General features: G+C 37.6%; 1 protein-coding gene across 3 annotated transcripts in view; it reads left to right on the forward strand.

Moving 5' to 3' along the window:
* Window positions 1-21,266, forward strand: part of PKP4 (plakophilin 4) — a 108,732-nt gene extending 87,466 nt beyond the window's left edge. For 2 of the 3 annotated variants that reach the window (XM_052792513.1, XM_052792514.1), the window contains exons 11-21: window positions 6,106-6,289; window positions 7,728-7,845; window positions 8,343-8,534; window positions 8,680-8,853; window positions 9,724-9,874; window positions 12,020-12,215; window positions 14,183-14,267; window positions 14,371-14,488; window positions 17,135-17,266; window positions 19,621-19,694; window positions 20,286-21,266. In XM_052792513.1, coding sequence (XP_052648473.1) covers window positions 6,106-6,289; window positions 7,728-7,845; window positions 8,343-8,534; window positions 8,680-8,853; window positions 9,724-9,874; window positions 12,020-12,215; window positions 14,183-14,267; window positions 14,371-14,488; window positions 17,135-17,266; window positions 19,621-19,694; window positions 20,286-20,534 — 1,673 coding nt within the window. In that variant the 3' untranslated portion in view covers window positions 20,535-21,266. Of the gene's footprint in view, window positions 1-6,105; window positions 6,290-7,727; window positions 7,846-8,342; window positions 8,535-8,679; window positions 8,854-9,723; window positions 9,875-12,019; window positions 12,277-14,182; window positions 14,268-14,370; window positions 14,489-17,134; window positions 17,267-19,620; window positions 19,695-20,285 lie in introns of those variants that run through there. The other variant, XM_052792512.1, reaches the window with a different exon arrangement.
* Window positions 21,267-22,335: the final 1,069 nt, after the last annotated feature.

The following is a 22,335-nucleotide window of genomic DNA, read 5'->3' on the forward strand; positions in this document are numbered from 1 at the left end:
CATGAGGCCAGCTGAAGCAATCACTTGAATTATACACAAACTAAAGTGTAACATGAGTAGCAAGCAGAAGTTTCTCTCCTTCCAAACCCAGGGATGCTAAGGGACAGTAGAGATCTGCTTAGGTAGGTTAAATGGACTTAGCACTCCTGTTGCTACACAGTTGTTTGTGAATGGGATGTTCACCAGTCTTCCAGAATGATGGAAGCTGCAGCTAATAGCTGTTGAAAAATAACTTTTTGGAAATTCATCCTCTACCTACAGTTTCAAACTGTCTCTTTGGACTTTGGCTGATGATTCTTTAACAGTTAAATACTTGTTTTTAAGTGTACCTCCACAACAAGGAATAAAAACGCACTGTTATTTAAATGACATACAAAATTATACCGTAATCCCAGAAGTCTCGTAGACCTTACCTTAATACAGCATTCTACCAGCTCCTACCACCATTTTCCTTATCTTTGAATGGAAACTTCCCAAATTATAACTGCCTTTGCGTTCAGGGTTTGTTTCTAATAAGCACTAAATTTGGTCCCAATTATCTTAAAATAAGCACTCTACAAATAATCAGATTGTATTCTCACTTTTAACATGAAAACTGAAGGGCTGTGTAATACACAGTTCTACTTTGTCAAATAAATAGCTGAAGACTTCTCCCAAATTAAGAAACGGAGTGTCCTGGTGAGGGCTTTTGCCTTCACATAATGAACACGGGTAATAAATCATTAATCATTTAATCAAACTACCTCCGTGAGAGTCCAGCTTCTGGGCAAGTTTTGACATAGTTGCTCAGTGGAACTCTTGTGATTTGCTCTTCACACGCTCCCAGGCTAACCCTCGTAGACAAGTTAATATTTGCAAAAGTTTAACAGGCTTCCTGGAGGGCTCGAGTTTAGGGAGGTCCTCTAGCTGGTCTTTTCAGTCTGTGCCATTGTGCCCACGTGTGACAAAAAGATGCTGCTGGCTATTCTCTTCCAATTTCTTGGCAAGCATCTGAGTTACAGTGTTCCTCCAAAGGCAAGGTAAGGTGGTGTATGCCACGTCCCTTACGGGTCTGGCGGGTGCTGCTGTGGCTAACTGCACGGGTCCAGCAATGCCCGGGTATGGAGTCTGTCATCTTTTGTTGCCTTGGCATTTCAAACAGCCCCCAGCTGCCCCAGCTTTTTCACAAGCTATAGGTTAGCCAGTAAATGTTTAGAGGTAGTCATACTTTGCAAGGCTGAGGGATTAACCGTACAGTACTATCTCAAAGCTAGGTCACGTAGAATCGAGCATGCTATTTTCCTGTATGCGTTAGGTAACTAATAGTAGTCTGAAAATCGAAATAGAATTTTTCTCTTGCATAGCTTGCTTTAACAACAAATGTTTGGGGGGCGGGGAGGAGGTTTAGGTGAGATCTGATTTCTAGTTTTGCATCACAAATTGCATGAAATAATGGTTTCAAAACCTTAAAGCTATAGGCCAATGAAGCATTTAGATTTCTCACTGTTAGTTACCCATGAAGTACTTTTCTTTAGTGAGGGCATACAGTCACAGAAGAGATTTATGGTATGAAATTGGATATGTATTTGAAATAGCTTGGTTAATGTAATCAAACTGTTAAACCTGAAGAATAAGTAAACTTCAGCTTATCTTGAGTGTGTAAATGTAATGCAGTACAAAGTTTGGTGAAGCCATAAACAATTTTTGAGAATCACTCAAAGCTTTTATGAAAAAACCCTACACAACAACTTTAAAGAGCACTTTTTAAAAAATTATTTTTTTTATTTCCCAGTTTGTAATCAGTTCTCTTTTGTTACTGGAAGTCTTCCTGTACAGGAGCAATACTTTCAATTTAAATACTTTAACTACTTTAAATAATATTTTCAATGTGGCTCTAAAAGGGGTCTGTGATGGTATTAAAAGTATCAAGAATCTCTGAACACTCTAACAGTGAAGTATCCGTTGTACATTTTTCCTCTGTAGTTCCTCAGGATTATCAGACCACGAATGAGACAGTCTGCTTTTTGCTGTTTACAAATTAATTTATTATTTTGTTCTATGCCAAACTATTGGAAGGAAATTTATAGCAGGCAATTTGAAAAGTAACCAGACAGTAGGTACAAATAAGAAGTACAGTTATAAGCAAAAAAATTAAGCAGGTGTTCTGTCACACAGGAAGTCTAAAAATATCACTGAGTGGGCGAGGTAGGGTTCCAGCAGAATAAAGGTGGTGTGGTCAGAGGGTCTGTGTTCTGCTGTAGCAGCGCTCTGTCTATACGTACCTATTCCTATCTGCTGCCTCATGACTAGTGACAGGAAAGTTCAAACACTCTGTCCTTCAGAGGTGCCAGAAACCCATTCAGTTCTGTAAGGAGGTAAGCTTACTGGTAAAAGCAAGTGCTTCTTGCGTTGGAGAAGACTCACTTACTCCTGTAGATTAGCTGTTGAGTGCACAGAAAGGGGAGGAGAGCAGGAGAAACAAATCTAACAGGTAAGAGTTGGAGGTTCACCATCTTGTGCCAGGCTGGAAAAAATTAGATTTAAGAGCCTGGAGTTGAGAAGGGGAAAAGTGCACCTCTAAGATTGGCTGTCATATTTCTGTTGCCATTTGGTGAGGATCAGGAACTTCGGGAAGAGGATACCTGAACACCAAGATGAGTATAATAAACAGGTAGTATGAAGAATAAGAAAAAAGGCAGCAGCTGGGCATGTATTCTTTGAAATCTTCAAAAGTTTCCGCTGAGACAGACAGTAGGTTTGGTTTATTTGTTCTTGGTCCTTTTTCAGAAGACTGGATCAGGTGGGAAGAGGTTGTTGATGGCAAGATGTAGCAGGCAGGGGAAGGAGCAAGAGTCACAGCAGGCTCTGCTGCTCGTGCAGTGTCCATGACATAGCTAAGAGGAACGAGAAGCAGACAGCGCAGGCACAGTGCGATGTTTGCTTCCTGTATGGACATCCACGGACAGTGTGTTGGTTTTGGTTGTTTTTTTTTTTTAAAAAAAGCTTTTGGGGGTCTTGGCATATGGTAACACCTGGGGAAGCAGATTACTTGAACACAACGGTTTATGACTTCCAGACAGTAACAGGAGTCTCTATTGCAAGAGTCCTTGCAACGGTGTCTTCAGCTGCATCAGCCGAGACTCCCCAAACTGCTGTTCTGCTGAATTCTTACATCCACCTGTCGCATGGTCCTGTGAGATCCCTCCAGCGTATGCATGATCCATTGCTATTGATCATCATAAGATAGCTAGGAGATGTTTTGTACGTAGTTCAATCGTATTCAGAAAACTGTCTTACATGACTGTTTTTGCAGATGCTGTTTCGGTGGACTATTTCCAAGTGTCTTTTATATACCATTTAGCCAACTCTGTAACAGGACAAGCATATGGCAGTCTCTGGACTTCTTATTTTTGTGTGTCTGTATTAAAAACTTTTGCTGTCTTATAAACTTCTGATTTTGTTAACTCTTGTAACATTTACTGTCTTGTACCCCCATAACTTATTTCTGAGGAAACTAGATGTTCAAGATCTAGTCAAACTGAAGACCATATGGTTTATAGTAGCCATTTTATTGGGCTATTGTGGAAATGCTGTTTAATGTTTTTTGCTGAGTGTACATAGCTATACTACTTTACAATTAGTAAAATACTGTATGTCAGGAAAATATTTAGAGTAAGATGAGTACCTGGTGAGAATTTAGATGAACTTAAGCTGTGTTTCATGATGAAAAAGATGATTAAATGCCATATTTAGCATATTACTTGCATATACAGTTCTGCTGATAATTTATGTCAGATCTCATACTTTTGTATCTGAATGTCATGTAAGAAGACTCTGCAGCGTAGAGAACTATGGAATTCTGCCTGAGGATAAAAGATTGATAGCAGTTTCATTTGGCTAATAGGTGAATGTAAAATACTCTAGACTTCTTATTATAGCAAGAAACTATAGTTTCCAGGAAGAAAGCTTCTGTAGGATTTTTACATTAGCTCTTGTAAGTTCAGCTCTGCACTTAAGTATCTAATATCCCAGGCATACAATGCAAGAAAGCAGTAATATCAGTGCAGGCCATTCTTCCATGTTTATCACTGGAAAAAGAAAATGCAACCCAAAACTATATCCCCCCTCCATTGTTCGTCTTGCGGTCCTCCTTTTTGGATACTGGCTTTCCAGGTTCTGCCTGATCTACAATCATGTCACGTCACACACTTGGGACCTTTACTGAAAACTCTTTAATGTCTACCACCCATCTGCCAATCTACCTTCTTTCTCATTTCTTCAGAAATTTTTTCACAAGACCTCATGTTTGCAAAACACTGATGATCTTTCAGCTATGACATCCATAGATTTGGTTTCTTCTGGCTTAATTTTTGCTCTTCTATTCTTATGACCTTTCTTTTAGCTGTTAACTTCTGCCTGCAAAGTTGTAGAGATTTCCAATGTAAACAGTCTCTAAGAATATTGCCGCATCTTTTCCATGTTCCTTTTTAAGAAGCAGTTTATAACTTTAATCTCCAAATTTCATATAAATCAGGATAATGATCTGTTTCTTCATGCTCCCAAACCTCTTTCTTACAGGCTTGTTGAAGACTCACCCTTTGGAGGTTAGATGTTCATGGCTTTTTTTGAATAGGATGAAGAGTTCAGAAAAAGGCCTTATCTCTTCTGATAAATATGCCTTCTCACCTCAGACTGCCAACTGGCTGGAACTAGTGAGGCAACAAATGCAAATACCACTAGGGATCAGGTTACACGCTCACAGAGGGCATGCAGTTTCAATGGCATCTGTAAGGGGCATTTTTATTTTTGAGATTTAGCTGCCCTTCCACTGCAGGCTCTACCGTTGTCTGAAGCACAAAGCATGACACATGGCTCTTACCAGAGCAGTGGCAGTTCCAGTCGTGACCTCCTCCACCTAACCTCTCTAAGTCAGGAGCGCAGTGCTGGTGGTCCCCCATACCTGTAATGACCATATGAACAGTTACTGGAAGGAGGTTACCAGCAGCTGCTTTCTTCGGAGACATTCCTTCTGTTCATGCAAACATTCACACCTTTCCTTCTACGCTGGAATTCTCCTCTGGGAGGGGAACCCACCAGCCGTGTAGGTGCCATTCCTGCCAGGCACGCTCGGGAAGCAGTGTCACTGGTACCCCACTCCATTCCAGCTGCAGTGACTGTGCGTGCACACCTGCAAATGTCCATATAGCTGACAGATGTCAGTAAAACTCTAGTTAATAGTAAATGGCTAAATGACTTTCATTTTTTGTTTTATATGAAGTTTTGTGCCGGATTAATCTGGCAAATCCATTAGTGACCGCTTTAGGAACAGAAGTGTCTGCTATGGCATGTTTATAGCAGCTTGCGCTGATTTGGCATGTTGCCTGGCATACTACCAAAAAAGACAGATTTTTCTTTCCATTACAGGTAGTCAGTATGGGACTGATCTTTAGACATCTAAGAAAGATATTAGCATCAGAGAGATATAGCGAGCTGGAGGCACGTATGGTTTCAGAAAGATGGAAAGGTGTTTTGCAAATGAGATGAGTTTGTGTGCTTGTAGGGAATATTCCTCTAGACTCCTGGAGTGCAGTGGGGACTTCTCCTCTCCTATCGGGTAGCAGAATGAGCTGTACCTCAGGAAAGAAAGAAGGGAGTGTCTCCTGTCAGTCAGTGTGTGTTTCTGCTGATTATTTTTCTTTAAGAAAAGAGTATTTAATCACCGATATGCATGTTTTCCTTCTAGGTATTGTGGGAGACCTAGCTGCTGATCTGTAAGGGTTATTCTAATTATTATCTGGCATTCCAACTCTTTCGTCCAAGAGCTTATGCAGCAGCAAGACAGATAGGGAGAAGGCTGCTGAATACATCATAATCTGAAGTCTAGAAATATTTATTTCAGTCTGTAAAGTGAATCTTTTAATGGCAGCTTTGCTGACCACTTATTGACCAATAATGTTGGAATTAATATTAAAGTTACATTGCAGACTAATTATATTTCTTTTGGTTTTGCATAGGTAAATTATCTTTCTCCTATTTAAAGTGATGTCTTTTTAAGTTGTTAATGTTGCTTTATATTTGTTTGCTAAGTCTTTTCTGACTTTACTGCAATGGAAATCTTTTCTTAAGGGGTTCTCTGGAACTTGTCTTCATGCGATGCAGTAAAGATGACAATCATTAGAGATGCTCTGTCAACACTAACGAACACTGTGATAGTGCCACATTCTGGATGGAACAGTTCTTCCTTTGATGATGATCATAAAATTAAATTTCAGACTTCCCTAGTTCTGCGCAATACTACAGGATGCCTGAGGTAATTTGCTGTTCTGGAAGACTCTGTTTTACAGAGTAATCATGTTATCCAACAGGTCCTTTTTATACTGTAATTTTTAAGACCAAAGAGTTGTTACATTCTGTAAATTACTTATAGTTCTATCATTTAGGCAGCTTTTGCGTTTGTTTTTTTTCCATTTTCTAAAAATATAAAAAGTATGAAGTTAGTCACTAACAGGTGCTAACTATAATGGCTAGCGGTTACATTTTGCTAGGTTTTTTTATAAATTACAATCATTGCACTTTTCCCCTATTACTGCAATTCTTGTATTGTGTGTAGGGCTTATGAATATTATTTAGCAAAAAAATTTTGCATTTTGTGATTCTTTATTGTTGTATACATTTTAAAAATTACATTTGTATATGCATACATATCAGTAAAGAAATGTCTGACTATTCCCTTTGTGGATTTCTCAAACAGCAGTATGAAGGAAAAAAAATGTATTCAGAATAATAAAAGGCAAAACTAAAATATCTGAAAGAGAATTGAAGGGCCGGGGTAGTATATGAGCTATTTTTGTTCATTTGTAGGTTTGTTTATAATTTTAATTAATTAGATTTCAAATTGTGTTCCATCAAACAGCAGAGTAAGGCCATTGTGTTTAAACAGAACTGGAATTGCTTTTTATTTGCTGGTAACCCTTCTAAACTTCAGAATATTTTCATAAACTACTTTGTTGTTCATTGGGTTGTTTTTCAAGGTGATGAGTTTTACACTGCTTTTGAACATCGGGTTGTGCTAGCGTGGTAGTGCAAACATGATGTCTAGAGAGAAAGCACCTCTGTGGACAGGAATGGTGACATGTTTTTTAGCAGCAGTACCATTTTCAGCGTGCATCCAGGCACAGTGCAAGCTTCAGGTTTTGCAGTACAGTGGCCTTGAAGGCAAATATTTGTCTACATCCTTTGCTGCTTATTCTGAAGCACAGTGTGGCCTTTTCCTTTCCCTACACTCTAATTTATACATTTGTACTTCTGTCCGTGTAGCACTATTACAAATGTTCATGAGGCTGCACCACAGAACAGGTCACTGAATGGATCCAATTTAAAAAAGAGGCAACAAAGGCTATTTCTAGCACAGACAAGCTCAGCAATCTGTTCTACAGCGCATACAAACCATAGATTTGAACTTGTACAACAGAGAGGGCTTGGAATGGAAAAGTCTGTGGGAAGGGGGTTCTACTTATGGCCATTTTTGTTAGTGAGTCAATGATATCTTGAAATTGCAGTTTTGAATCATATTTTTACAAGAATTGGGTGTCTGTTGTTGCCCAAAATGGTATGTTTGCTTTTAACTTCTCAAAGTCAATTATCAATCAGCTGTATAAAAAAAAAAACTTCTGCCAACTACCTAATAAAATGATTGTACGTATGTCTGTCTGTGAATACAGTGTTCCTTTTTCATTTCAACCCCTTAGGAATCTAAGCTCCGCTGGTGAAGAAGCCCGGAAGCAGATGAGGTCTTGCGAAGGGCTGGTTGATTCACTGCTATACGTGATCCACACGTGTGTGAACACATCCGATTATGACAGCAAGGTGTGTGCACATTTCCTCTAACTGATTTTTAGTGCTAAGCTGTATGTCTGATAGGATCTTTTGGGTCTTGTATAGTATAATTTAGCACTGTGATGTGCTTAGCTCAACTGATCTTTTCTCCCAATCCCAGTTCTCTGATGCACAATCAAATTCTGTTGCATTATACAGTGTAACTTGTTCTGTGCTTTTCATTCAGTGCTGAAGTATTAATTCCTTAATAAATTAATAATAAGCCTTTGTGCTTTTCATTTTCAGAATACTAAAAACTAAGCCACTATAGTAATTTCTACTATTAGAAATATTTTCATATTTGAGGATATCAGGAGAGAGATTGCAGTTTTCCCAGAGAAACAGACAAAGCAATGCCCAAGGCCCAGAATTAGAATTTGGTGCTTGTGCTCCAAATGCCTTTTCACCTTCACCTGATTTGTTTGGTTTGCTTTATCACTATGTAAGAAAGTAACCGATTTCGTGACATCTTTCCGGTTTGGTTTCAGACAGTGGAAAACTGTGTGTGTACCTTGAGAAACCTTTCTTACCGTTTGGAACTGGAGGTACCTCAGGCACGTCTGCTAGGAATCAATGAATTGGATGACTTGTTAGGAAAAGAATCGCCTAGCAAAGATTCAGAGCCAAGTTGCTGGGGGAAAAAAAAGAAGAAGAAAAAAAAAACTTCACAGGAGGATCAGGTTTGCTGTTTTCCTTGTATTACAAATATATGAACTGTAGTTTAGCTAATGATGGCGGGGAGTACATAGCTTGAAGAAAAACTATCATATGTTTAATGAAAATACAGAGGTTTCATGTAGTTACAAATATCTGCTCATTTCTCAGTGGGATGGAGTTGGCCCTATACCAGGATTTTCCAAGTCTCCTAAAGGGGTGGAAATGCTATGGCACCCATCTGTGGTAAAGCCGTACCTAACGCTTCTAGCAGAAAGCTCCAATCCAGCTACTCTAGAGGGCTCTGCAGGATCTCTCCAGAATCTTTCTGCGGGCAACTGGAAGGTATGTGAATTCCTACTCTGCCTCCTATTGTTGTATTTTAGCTGGGTTTTTCGATAAGATATTGGAATGTGTTTGGAAGGAACATCTCATTTTCTAGTATGCATCTGAGTATTTCTCTCTAGTGTGTATCATTAGTGCTTATGTGCTGCAGTAATGTTATTTCCACAGCGAAAAGTAATGACAGAGATGGTAGACAGGAAGACCAATATGGAAACTGGCCTTGAAATTGGTACCGTTTATTTTAGCTGAACAGAAGAAGCTTTTTTCCAGTGCGTATTAGGTCAAAATAATCTTCTGGCAGCTTCTAGCTGTGAGTTCTGGTAGGAAGGTACTGTCAAAATAAGACCAGCATAAATAAATTGTTTGTATTTGCTTTATTATTTGTGTTATTTATTTCCATACATTCTTGCTTGTGGCCCTTGCATACAATATGTTACGAAAGCACCACGTGAGAACACTTTATTAAAGTTACGTGTTTGTCATGGAGAGATTAAAACCAAAACAAACATTAATTGCTTCCTTTGCTTGTAGAAAAACAGCTAAGACACTTCCATTTTATGACCATTATAAAATTGGTCTTAGAAAAAAGAAAAAAAAGGGGGCAAAACCAAAAAAACCTGTTCCCTTTTCAATAACTTGTCATCTATTAAGGTATCTTGTCTATTAGACCACTTTTTTTAAACATTGCTTTGTAAGAGGAATGAGTGAAAAACAGAGCCAACCCTTTATAATGATAGAAAAGATACGCATTTAACATGTCATCCTGTCTTTGGAAAACGTCCCCTAACATACTTAAGAATTACAATCTAGTAAGAGATTCTTTCCGTCAGTGTTGTAGTAGATTTGTGACTAACTGGAGTTTTTTTATAGTTCGCAGCATACATTCGAGCTGCTGTAAGAAAAGAAAAAGGACTACCAATCCTTGTGGAGCTGCTGAGAATGGATAATGATAGAGTTGTTTCATCTGTGGCAACTGCCTTAAGGAATATGGCATTAGACGTTCGTAATAAGGAGCTTATTGGTAAGTACAGAACTGTACTGAGGAAAGCACGATCACCAACCTGTCGGACCTTGTATTGAAAAAATACTAGGATGAGATTCTACCAGTAGAAATAGCATACTTGATTTTACTGTATCATGTCAGTTGTGTCACAGAAATTAATCTTTTTGACAGCAGTAGCTTTTCAGAGTAATATTGACATTTTAGTTTGCCTTTAGCCATCTTGCATGGCAATCTCTTTACAAAGGATGGAAGCCACCTCAGCTAAACTAAACTGGACAGGAAGCTGTCAGTACAAAACATGATGGAAAACACAACTCTGCTTCCTTGGAGCTGAACGGTAACCTTCTCAGAGGGTTTCAAGGTCCCTTACATATTCTAAGAGGATAGGACAGTACATGCTGCCAGTACATCAGTAAATACTTTATTTAATAGTAATGGACAGGGAGAGAGGGAAGAAATCCTCTCCTAGTAAAATATTTCCATGAAAACCCAGATATAGAGCTGAATTAAGTCTTTGCTGAATTAAGTAATCAGCAAGGGTGCTTTCTAGAAAAACATAATGTTTCCCTTTTGTCAATTTTAATATTTAATACTTTAAGCATTCATCTGTGCCTTTCTCTTCCAGCATTTATAAAAACACAACATTTTTCCTGCCTTGATGAGGAATCTCGGTCTATTATGGCAAGTGTTGAACATGCCTCACGCTCAGCTTCAGACTGCTGCAGCCTAAATGAACCCTGCTAGCACATGTCGTGATCTAAAAAAGTTTCATTTTTGTTACAGAAGCATTTTCTGTGTTGTAGACCAGTGGCATAAGTATATGAAAACTATTTATACAGATAAGAGTATCATTATTCTCAAAAAGATAAATGCAGGTGAACACAATTTTATTATATATTTCTGAAGCTTCTCCATCTTGGATGTTCAGAACATGTTTTCTTGCAGCGTAGGTATTACATACATAAGAAATTAGTAAAAAGAAAATTCTGTTCTATAGAACCAGCCATATACAGGTCATACTCACGTGATACTCTCTTTTCAGGACTCCCCCCCCCCCCCCCCCCCCCCCCCCCCCCGGCAGAACTTTTCAGTTCAGGAATGCACCTCCCCCTGTTCCCTCTCCCCATCAAATCTTTAACTGTGAAAGAATTATTGGCTTTCCAGATACACTCTGAAACTAATCTTTGTATAAAATATTTTGAGACATGAAGTGAGTCTCCCCATGCTAGTAATCTATTTTATGCAACTTTACTGCCGTTGGTAGGGGCAGGAATAATGGGTTTACATGGTCTAAACTCCGAAGAAAGTAAGAGACTGGGGCCTCTGACAAATAACAATATGAATTGGTATATGCAAACATGTGTTGATGAGCTTGCTGAAAGATTGGCAGTGACAGGGTACTACTGTATACAGCATTGTTGGTGATAGTTTTCCAGTGTGTTTGAAAAGTTGTTTCTTTTGTTTGCGGAATTCCTTTTTTGATATTTTTTTTCCCCTCAGGCACATTATGCAAATAGATAGCTAATGGCTTTGTGTAAAGCTTACTCATTATTCGCTGTTATGTACAAATACATGTCTTCAATTAAATCAATAAATCATTCAATTAACAGCATAGCCTAAACAGGTTAAAAAAAAAAAAAAAGAGTACCTTAGCGTTAGTTAATTTCTGCTGTCTGCAGTGTGATTATTCCTGTGCATCAGTCAGTAACTGAAGACCGAAAAAGCTGAGATCTGATCTGTTCTGGGTAACAAATAAGGTGAACAGAATGTCTGAAAGAAAAAAATTCCGAGTTACTGTAAGGATTTCTTTAACCCTCCCATAAATAAAGCCTAGGAAAATGCAGCACTCCTTCAATCATAATAGCATAACATTTTTCCTTGAATGATTCTGTTTTCTCCAAATAATTCTTGTTTACAAATGCTCCTCTTCTAAAGCAAAATTCAACTTCTCACATTAAGATAAAAGGAAGAAAAAAAAATTCAAAAATTGATCTCTAGTCTCTCTTGACTCTGTGTAAAATGTGAGTCTTGGAAGGTTTCCATGGTTTTGATTCTGTTTCTTTTTATTGCTTTCAGATGCAGTTTTGTGATGAGTCCTATGATTTCAAATCTTAAGTACCAAAATGTATTTTTTTACTTTGTTCTGTTGATGGGTTTTTATAGGTAAATATGCTATGCGAGATCTGGTTAATCGACTCCCAGGAGGCAACGGTCCAAGCATACTGTCTGATGAGACTGTAGCAGCAATCTGCTGTGCTTTGCATGAGGTCACTAGTAAAAACATGGAAAATGCCAAAGCCCTTGCTGATACTGGAGGAATAGAAAAGCTGGTGAACATAACAAAAGGAAGAGGTGACAGGCAAGTAGGCAACAAAGTTCATACCTAAAGTGTTTCTCTGTTCCATTAAAAATGCTTAAGAATGCAGGAAATGTTTTTTTGAGAAAAAAAAAAAAAGAAAGTATCTGCTGTTGCAGTCCTGATCCGAGTAGCTAAAAAAGTCTGAATCACACTGGGAAAGAAGAGGCAGTTGCTCCCACCATTCTCATGCAGTGTATTCTCTATCTAAAGCTTTTGGAGACTTTTCTAGTTGTGTGCAGTAATCACATTAATGGAGTCTATTCAGGTTAAACGGTATTTAAAAAAAAAAAATTGTTCCCTCTTAAACACCTACAAGATTAATAGAATATTTAGAGCTTTTCAAAGGCAGAATACGTTGCACCTTTGTCAGGATGTATCGCAATAGCTGTTAATTGTATCTAGCGTGGCCATTTGGTGGGTTGTAAGGAGAGCTTGGCCTACCAAGCAGCTTACCTAGCCAGTGGGGTTTTCTTCAATAGGATTGCAAAGCAAGTGTTGGCTGAGAAGACCTGGCTCTCTGCAGGCTTACTTGGGTATGGCTGCGGCAACCCCTGTGCTAGGGGTTTTGTTAGCCGAGTTCAGCGCTGGGCTTGATCGGGCATTGTGTTTATTTAGTAGCAACAAAACCTTTCAGAACTGGACAGCTGAGCATCAAGGAACAGGAACGCGTGGTGGCTCCTGAGTCGTGCAGGGTCAGCAGTAAGTCAGCCCCGTGGACCCCATCTGGCTTTGATCAGCATTGCTGCTCTGTACTCCTTAGCAATATGACTGATGCAAATCATATTAGCAGGACTCTTGTATAAACCAGGATATCACAGATCTCCTTCCTATGGATAGCAGAAAGCTGATTATATAGCCAGCCCTGTGTACTGTTCCCAGTGTTGGCTTGGATGGTAAAGGGGAGAAAAGGATTTCTTCTCACAGGAGTTGGTCAGTGTAAATTAAACATACCACATTTTCAACAGTCTTTCTCTCAAAAGGAACAGGGCTATATTTTGAGTATCCACAATTTATAATACTTTATATGTTCAAGGGACACAGATTCATTTCAACTGCAGGTGTGAATGCAGTGATCCTTTATATGACTTCATTGGTCTGTGGAGGCAATGTGTAAAGTTGCATCTGTACTTACATTTATGAGACAACAGGGTACACTAAAATCTTGTGAACATACTAAGAGTGTCTACTCATTGATTAACACTATCACCTGCAATTTTTTTCAGTCTTTTCTTTTAAAAACTGTGTTTGGATGAATCTTCACAGTGACAGAAAGAGGCATATGTTTAACATAGATGTCATGCTGTGGCATGTAGTGTCAAATCAGTACTTCAGTACCACTATCAGCTTATGACCATTTCTCTTTAGAAAGAGAGCATGATTTTATTTTGAATAACAGCTAGAGCAATTTTCCTGGCCTTGCTCTTGAGAGTGGAAAAGTGTTTTCCCAACCAATAAAAGTTTTCAGTAGTGCAACACAGAACTGAGAACAAAGTCTCACTATAAGGATGGCTGGAGGCTTTTAATACCAGCTCTTTTTCATTTGTTTCTTCTTTTTCCACAGTTAGGAATTTTGTACAAATGATTTAAAGTATGTAGTCCAGTTTTTATGAAATGCACAAAATAGAATGCTTCTTTTCATGATTTTTAATTCTTGCAGACAATGACAGTAGCTATTTCAGCCCTTCTATCTGCATTCCTCATGTGGGTGACCTGAAGAGAAAATTTCTAGGCTGGAGAGGGAAATTATTGTCATGCTTACTCACGTTCTGCTCCAGCCTTTTGATGAGGCTGCTGACAGAGCTGTGTTCACGCTGTGGTAATGCAGGCATGTGTTATTGAGACCTGGAGAGATGACCTGACTTGCTTCGCAGCATCAAGGTTTAGGCTATTATGCAGCTTAGGAACATTGTTCTTTTTAAGTGGAATTAAGTGGCTTTCTAATAATATAATATTCTTTACTTCCTTAGATCATCACTGAAAGTTGTCAAGGCAGCCGCCCAGGTACTGAATACATTATGGCAATACCGAGATCTCCGTAGTATTTATAAAAAGGTAAATTACAAAATTAGCCTACACTGGGAAACAGTTCTACAAAAACTCCTAATTTAATGAAAAGCGATTTATTTTGATGACTTTTTTCTTTTTGCCACTCCAGGATGGATGGAATCAAAGTCATTTTATTACACCAGTGTCAACACTAGAGCGAGAGAGATTCAAATCACATCCTTCTTTATCAACAACAAATCAACAGATGTCACCTGTCATACAGTCAGGTCAGTCAAGAAATGCAAAGAGATTTACTGAAGGGGTACCTGGTATCCCATTTTTTAAACTCAAATAGCCTCTCAGTTTACTACTAATTCTGTCTAAAACACAGAGGTCATGCTGTCTCTCCTCTGTATTTAAACACAAGTACTTCATGTACTCTGAATGTTACCTTAGCTGTTACTGTTGGCAGGCTTCAGATTCCACAGGATTTGTGGATGTCTCTGTATTAGTGTTTTCATTTGGATAAGGAGCACTTTTAAGCAAATCTCCCCACTTACTCCTTAATGCAAATCAAACTGCAGTCTCAGAATGTGTGAATTGTATTCCTTTTGGATGAAACTGTATCAGATGGTGTGCTTCAAGACCACTGATGAACTGAATGCCCATTAGCAGTTGGAGTACGTGAGACCAGGTCAGACTTGGTGCTAAGTACAATCCTCAGAGTACACACCTGGACTTTGTTACCATTTCCCTTTACAAAGCCACTGCGGTGCTGTATGACTTGGCATTGTAGATGTAGCCTCACAGAACACGGGTACTTGATAGCATGGAAAGCAAGAGACCTATTTTCATTCCCAATTATGTAATGTCACATTAGGATGAGCAAGACAAATAGAAAAATCTTACTCCTCTGGCTCCTCGTTTATTTCTCACCTTTGTTTCTTTAACATCTTCAGTGCTAGGATTTAGATCTTTATGAGGGGGCTGATACAAAACCTACTTGAAGCCTTGTCTATTGTCTTCATTTGGCATTTTACTTTATCCAATTTACTCTTCTATTTTTATGTGAATAGATCTATGTTAATACTGAGAAATAACTATCTACCATGACTGCTAAAATAAGTGACCAGTTTCTATAATACTCTTGTTTAATTACTACTTTACATAAAAGTAAAAACCCTTACGCATGCCTTCATGACATGGTTGACTTGAAAAACAAGGACTCAACCAGGGATTTATTTTCCTACGAGAAGTATACCTATAGTGTCTTAAGAAGGGAAAGCAAGCATATCTTTCATGCCCAGAGGTCCTCTGAACCACCACAGTACAACATACGGGACTGATTCCTTTGCCTAGTGCCATACAACAGCAGATGGCAGTTACCAGTTCTAGAGGGTTTTGTTATTCTGATCTTACTGTGTTTCCATGTTCCGTTTTCTCCCAGCCCTTCGGCATTCCAAAAGAATGTCCTGACCAAATGATACCTGACCAGGAATCTTTGTCACTCTCAAACCACATGATACTGAAGGCAGTTCTTACTTTTACACCTAGTTGCCAAGTTGCACATACCGGCATCAAAACACCACCTTGAATTCACAGACTGTTTAAGCTAAGATCTACTGCCAGAGCCAAAAATACCTTCTCAAAATAAGCAATGACAAAGAAGCAAATATGGCTTAGGCTCAGGGAACTGACCAGATTCTACCGAAGTGTAAAAGGATATTCCAATACCTACTGTCAGATTCTTATCTCGGCACAGTGCTTGTAGTTCTTTGAACTACAAGTAGGAAGTAAGATGGCCAGCTCTAACATAATATTCAGAGGCTGTTGTACTTCAAAGAATGCTTAGTACAAAATCCTAATAGGAAGCGTCTGCTTTTCTGTTCCAGAGCATGAACAAGCTTAGACTAGTGAGGTGGAAGTTTGGTGCAAAGAACGTGTCTGCAGAGGGTACTGTGGTAGCAGCCTTGCTGATCACAGCATGCACAGTAGGCGCATGGTAGAACAGTTACATTTGGCCTGTAACAGTTCTTGTTTCAGTCACTCAGTTGCTAGCACACACATTACATTGACCCATGTCATAGTTTTAATGACACCCCCAAATGTAGCGGTTTTAGCCATGAATAGCCAGGATAGTACCAGTAATTAAACTATCCATAACAACACAAAATTGTGAGATATGATGTAATGGACACAGCTAATGGAAAATATCATTGGTTAATATTTTGAAGCAAAATTTCTAGAAATTATTTTTAAGTATTTTTCTCCTGTATTACTGGAGCCTTTCTAAGCCAACAAAACCTGAGTCGTCTGTAAAACAGGGAAGATTTAGCAGAACAAACTTTTTACAACTACAGTAGCAATTCAGCTGTTCACTGTAAGAATATAAAGTACGTAATCCATTGTTATGATCTTACAGCAGCTGTCAGCCACCTGGAGCACAAAATACCCAAGATACTGTTCTTTGATTAGCGTGCAGAAGTGTAATACAAGTGTGTACATGGATCACTTCAGCCAGACAGACTGTAAATCTTTCTGTCCTGTCCCAAGTGATCGGATGGACTTAAATAGAATCTTTAAGTATAACTTACATAAAATCATAAACATTAGGAGTATCATCTTATAAATGCAAACAAATTAGTTAATATGCAAACTGAAATGGGTCTCTTATTTCAGTTGTAAGCAGTATAGAGCAGTCAGTGACTCACCATTAAAGTATAAAATTATAATCTCATGGTATGTTATTGATAGCTTTTGTCATTGGGGTTCTTCATCCAGGAAGAACTATGTACTAGTTTTGTCTGTTACCCACATCTCTCTCATTTGTTAATCCTTGAGGAAGGAAGGGGTGAGGAGAGAATACAGAGAAGGTTAGGTATGATGGGAAAGGCTTTTGTTGTATATACTAATAATTTTCCTTTTTTCATCAGTTGGCAGCACATCCTCATCACCGGCTTTATTAGGAATTAGAGAACCCCGCTCTGAATATGATAGGACGCAACCTTCTATGCAGTATTATAATAACCAAGGCGATGTCATTACACATAAAGACATATACACTGGTAAGATACCAGTTAGGTGAACTTTTAATTGGAATACGTAAATATTCCTTATATGAGGAGTTTATACAATCATAATATGGACAGTTGCATTAGCAGGCTTGTTACTACTTAATGTTGTATTCCATTTTTATTCATTATATTCTTTGCACGTGGAACCGAGCAGGTTTTTCATCTGTCTCTGCTATTTTCTTGAAAATTACACACATTACCAGAATAAGAGATCTGTTTATATACTGGGAGGTGAGGGGTGTTAGGAATTATTTTTATTTAAAATCCTATTACAGAAAATTTATTTAACAAATATTAATTGACAGATTGCAACAAATTTTGACAGATTGCAACAAATTTTGACAGATTGCAACAAATTTTGACAGATTGCAACAAATTTTGACAGATTGCAACAAATTTTGACAGATTGCAACAAATTTTGACAGATTGCAACAAATTTTGACAGATTGCAACAAATTTTGACAGATTGCAACAAATTTTGACAGATTGCAACAAATTTTGACAGATTGCAACAAATTTTGACAGATTGCAACAAATTTTGACAGATTGCAACAAATTTTGACAGATTGCAACAAATTTTGACAGATTGCAACAAATTTTGACAGATTGCAACAAATTTTGACAGATTGCAACAAATTTTGACAGATTGCAACAAATTTTGACAGATTTTGACAGAAAGCGACAGATTTTGACAGATTTTGACAGATTTTGACAGATTTTGACAGATTTTGACAGATTTTGACAGATTGCGACAGATTGCGACAGATTGCGACAGAAAGCGACAGATTGCGACAGAAAGCGACAGATTGCGACAGATTGCGACAGAAAGCGACAGAAAGCGACAGATTTTGACAGAAAGCGACAGATTTTGACAGAAAGCGACAGATTTTGACAGAAAGCGACAGATTGCGACAGATTGCGACAGATTTTGACAGAAAGCGACAGATTTTGACAGAAAGCGACAGATTTTGACAGATTTTGACAGAAAGCGACAGATTTTGACAGAAAGCGACAGATTTTGACAGATTTTGACAGAAAGCGACAGATTTTGACAGATTTTGACAGAAAGCGACAGATTTTGACAGAACGACAGATTTTGACAGATTTTGACAGAAAGCGACAGATTTTGACAGAAAGCGACAGATTTTGACAGATTTTGACAGAAAGCGACAGATTTTGACAGAAAGCGACAGATTTTGACAGATTTTGACAGAAAGCGACAGATTTTGACAGATTTTGACAGAAAGCGACAGATTTTGACAGAAAGCGACAGATTTTGACAGATTTTGACAGAAAGCGACAGATTTTGACAGATTTTGACAGAAAGCGACAGATTTTGACAGAAAGCGACAGATTTTGACAGAAAGCGACAGATTTTGACAGATTTTGACAGAAAGCGACAGATTTTGACAGAAAGCGACAGAAAGCGACAGATTTTGACAGAAAGCGACAGATTTTGACAGATTTTGACAGAAAGCGACAGATTTTGACAGAAAGCGACAGATTTTGACAGAAAGCGACAGATTTTGACAGAAAGCGACAGATTTTGACAGATTTTGACAGAAAGCGACAGATTTTGACAGATTTTGACAGAAAGCGACAAATTTTGACAGATTTTGACAGAAAGCGACAGATTTTGACAGATTTTGACAGAAAGCGACAAATTTTGACAGATTTTGACAGAAAGCAACAAATTTTGACAGATTTTGACAGAAAGCAACAAATTTTGACAGAAAGCAACAGATTTTGACAGAAAGCAACAAATTTTGACAGATTTTGACAGAAAGCAACAAATTTTGACAGAAAGCAACAAATTTTGACAGATTTTAACAGATAGCAGCAGTAATAAAGTGATAAATACTAAATTATAAATAATGATAAATAATAAATGATAACATAATAAAATTACATTAATTATAATTAATAATGATTATTAATGGTAGATACTGGTAGATACTGTGTGTGATTGTATATTATAATAATGTAATATTATATTGTTAAATTATACCAAGATTTCATCTTTTCTCTGATCTCCCTTTTCCTTCCTACTGTTTGACACAAGTCACAAAACAATAGAGATGACAGTGAATAAAGAGAAGGAACTTCCTTGTTTTAAAAGTTATTAGTCTGTAAAACAAAAAACACCAAGACAAAAAAGCCGCTTGGTTTCAGTTTTAACTACTGCTGAGGGACAAAATTTGCCTGTGTATTATTAGTAGATACTAGAATTTGCAGACTTAATTGTTTGGGTGCTACATAATTTCTTCTAGGTAGAATAGAAGCAAACAGACTTATAGACAAAAGAATAAAGACTGAAGTTTATCCCATAAACTGTTTTCTCACAGGTTCCAGCAAACCTTCTCCAATATACATCAGTTCCTATTCCTCACCAGCAAGAGAACAAAATAGACGACTACAGGTGACCCAAAAATTTCATTTTGAAATGACACTGTTAACAAGACTCAGCATATAGTGTTTAATGGAACTTGAGTTTGAGTGTACTTCGTACTATTAGAGTACTTTTTTATAGAGTGTGATCTATAGCACATGGTTAATTTGTTATTGGGCATTAGTGTACTTAAACTTACAATTGCTTATGTACTTCTATTAGCTTTGTGGTTTCTTTTTATAGTCACATATTTTAGCATGTTCTTATGGGATCTGAGACCACTTTTCTGACTTGATGTGACTTTTTTTTTTTTTTTTGGTAGGTAGGTATGGTCAGGTTCTGTCCTTTCTACTTATGCTCTAAAACTCCTACTTCCGGAGAGTTACTAGCTTCCCAGTGAATGCAGGAGACAGGCATGCTTACATGTTTTTCTTCCGTTTAGCTTCATTTAAAAATTAGGTACATTTAATGGAGATTTGAAACCTATGTTACTATCGTCATTGGTAGAGCTGCACTTATCTTTTTAGGGAAGGGTTCTGTATCGTGTGTAGGTTTGAGAAACAAGTATTTTCTCTGCTAATTATATTTTGAAAGCTTATTTTTCTATCATTTTGTCAACAGCATCAGCAATTATACTACAGTCAAGAAGATACCAACAGAAAAAACTATGATGCATACAGATTATACTTGCAGTCCCCACATAGCTATGAAGACCCATATTTTGATGATCGAGTTCACTTTCCTGCTGCTTCAGATTACGCAACACAATATGGACTGAAATCAACCACAAATTATGTAGACTTTTATTCCACCAGACGATCTTCTTATAGAGCAGAACAGTACCCAGGTTCACCTGACTCCTGGGTGTAGCATCAGAGAGAAGAAACAACAGTGTATTTCTCATCTTGCTTGAGAAGAAATGGAATGGCCTCTGTTGTTTAGGTTATGAAATGTGAAAGTGAAATAAAAGAAGGAACAAGGAAGATTTTTTTTTTTTTTTTTTTTGAGGAATTGTCAGGAAGAAAAACTGGAAGGGATGGTTTTTTGCTCTGTTTAGATGTTAGGTATAATTACTTGTAGCTCCTGTAGTCTGGTGAGGGTGTGGGCGATGTGATGAAAGGTTTGAGAATTGAGTAAAATGAATTTGGAAAGTGTGTAGGTCAGAGCAAATTAAAGCTGATTTTTTTTTTATGTGAATAAAAGTCTTGTTCTGATAGTTTGTACAGAAAAAATAAAATGGATGCCCTTGTTTTATTGCTATTACTAAATGTCAAGATTGTATGCTATTACGTCTTGTAAATTTTTTTTGTTGGTGTAAATATGGAAATGCCACATTGGTTTAAAGTGCCATCCATTTGTAATGCAGTGTGTCATTTTAAAAGGAATTTGAAACATCATGCACAAAAAAAAATCCAAGAAAACATTATAAATTTTAAAAGGAAAAAAAAAAACTTTTAAAGATGAATAGTGTAATTTTGAAGCACAAAGTCCAGTCCAGTATATCTACACTTCTCCCATTCCCTGCCTATTGCATAAGAAACTTCACTGCCATTTTCTATGCACATGGAATAACAATAAATATGGAAGTCTCATCCATGGAAAGCTGTTCCCTGTTCATTTTTTTTATTTTCTTTTCTGTGTGTGATATTCAGAAACAAATACCATTAATATGAAGTCTAATTGCATGTTTTTAAGCAGGTTAAATATATCAAAACATTTGGGCCATTTTCCCAGCTTTCTTCAGTGCATATATTCTGAATTTGTCAGGCTGGCAGACCAAAGTGTGAAATTATGGACTTTCCTCCCATTATTCCTTAACTAGTATTTTTACTTTTGATACAGGCAATCCAAGATATTTCAGAACTCTATCCCTGTTTTCCTCCCATCACTCCTCTATTCCTCCCCTTGCTCTCTCTCCAAGAAAATGAAGATGATCTTGCTTTCATAGAAATTATAGTCTCCATTTTGACTACATTCTGCCTGGATTTATTTACAATAAAAATCTTTGATTCTTTTAAGTAACTAAATCACATACTTTCCTCATGCCATAAAGTCTGTTACCTTTATATTGTCTGTAATCATAATTATTGTTCACTGTCATTGCACTTCTCTTCGGTTTTCAGTGTTTCCAAGTATCCCAATTGCATCAGTGAAATGAGAAAAGGTAAGCAGAACTGCTCCAAGTTTAGATTATAAGGCAAATTCACTTTCCTTTAATTGGCTGGGCTTCAGTGAAATGAGAAAAGGTAAGCAGAACTGCTCCAAGTTTAGATTATGAGGCAAATTCACTTTCCTTTAATTGGCTGGGCTACTTCAGCCCCCTGACTGTAAAAGGGAAAAGAAATGAAGGTATAAACAGCACAGTAAAAGCAGTGTGTTAGGTCTTAACTTTGATATACAGCCATGCAATTCCCCACTGGCTGCAGTGCGACGTGTTGCTGAGGGCCAGTATTGTGGAGATGGTGCCTTTTCTTTCCTATAAGACTTTATTTTTTTCTTTTAAGATAGAAAATAGTTTCCGTTTACTTGACTTTGAGTTTGTTTCTTGTAACATTAATTTTGCCACTGATCTTTCATCATTGTTCTAACTACCTTCAGAGTCATGTGCAAGCTTTGGTACGCAGACTAATTAATGCAGATCAATGTTGATTATCTGGTGTGCCTATAACCT

Source organism: Harpia harpyja, chromosome 7 (genome assembly GCF_026419915.1).
Source record: "Harpia harpyja isolate bHarHar1 chromosome 7, bHarHar1 primary haplotype, whole genome shotgun sequence".
Taxonomy (NCBI): Eukaryota; Metazoa; Chordata; class Aves; order Accipitriformes; family Accipitridae; genus Harpia; species Harpia harpyja.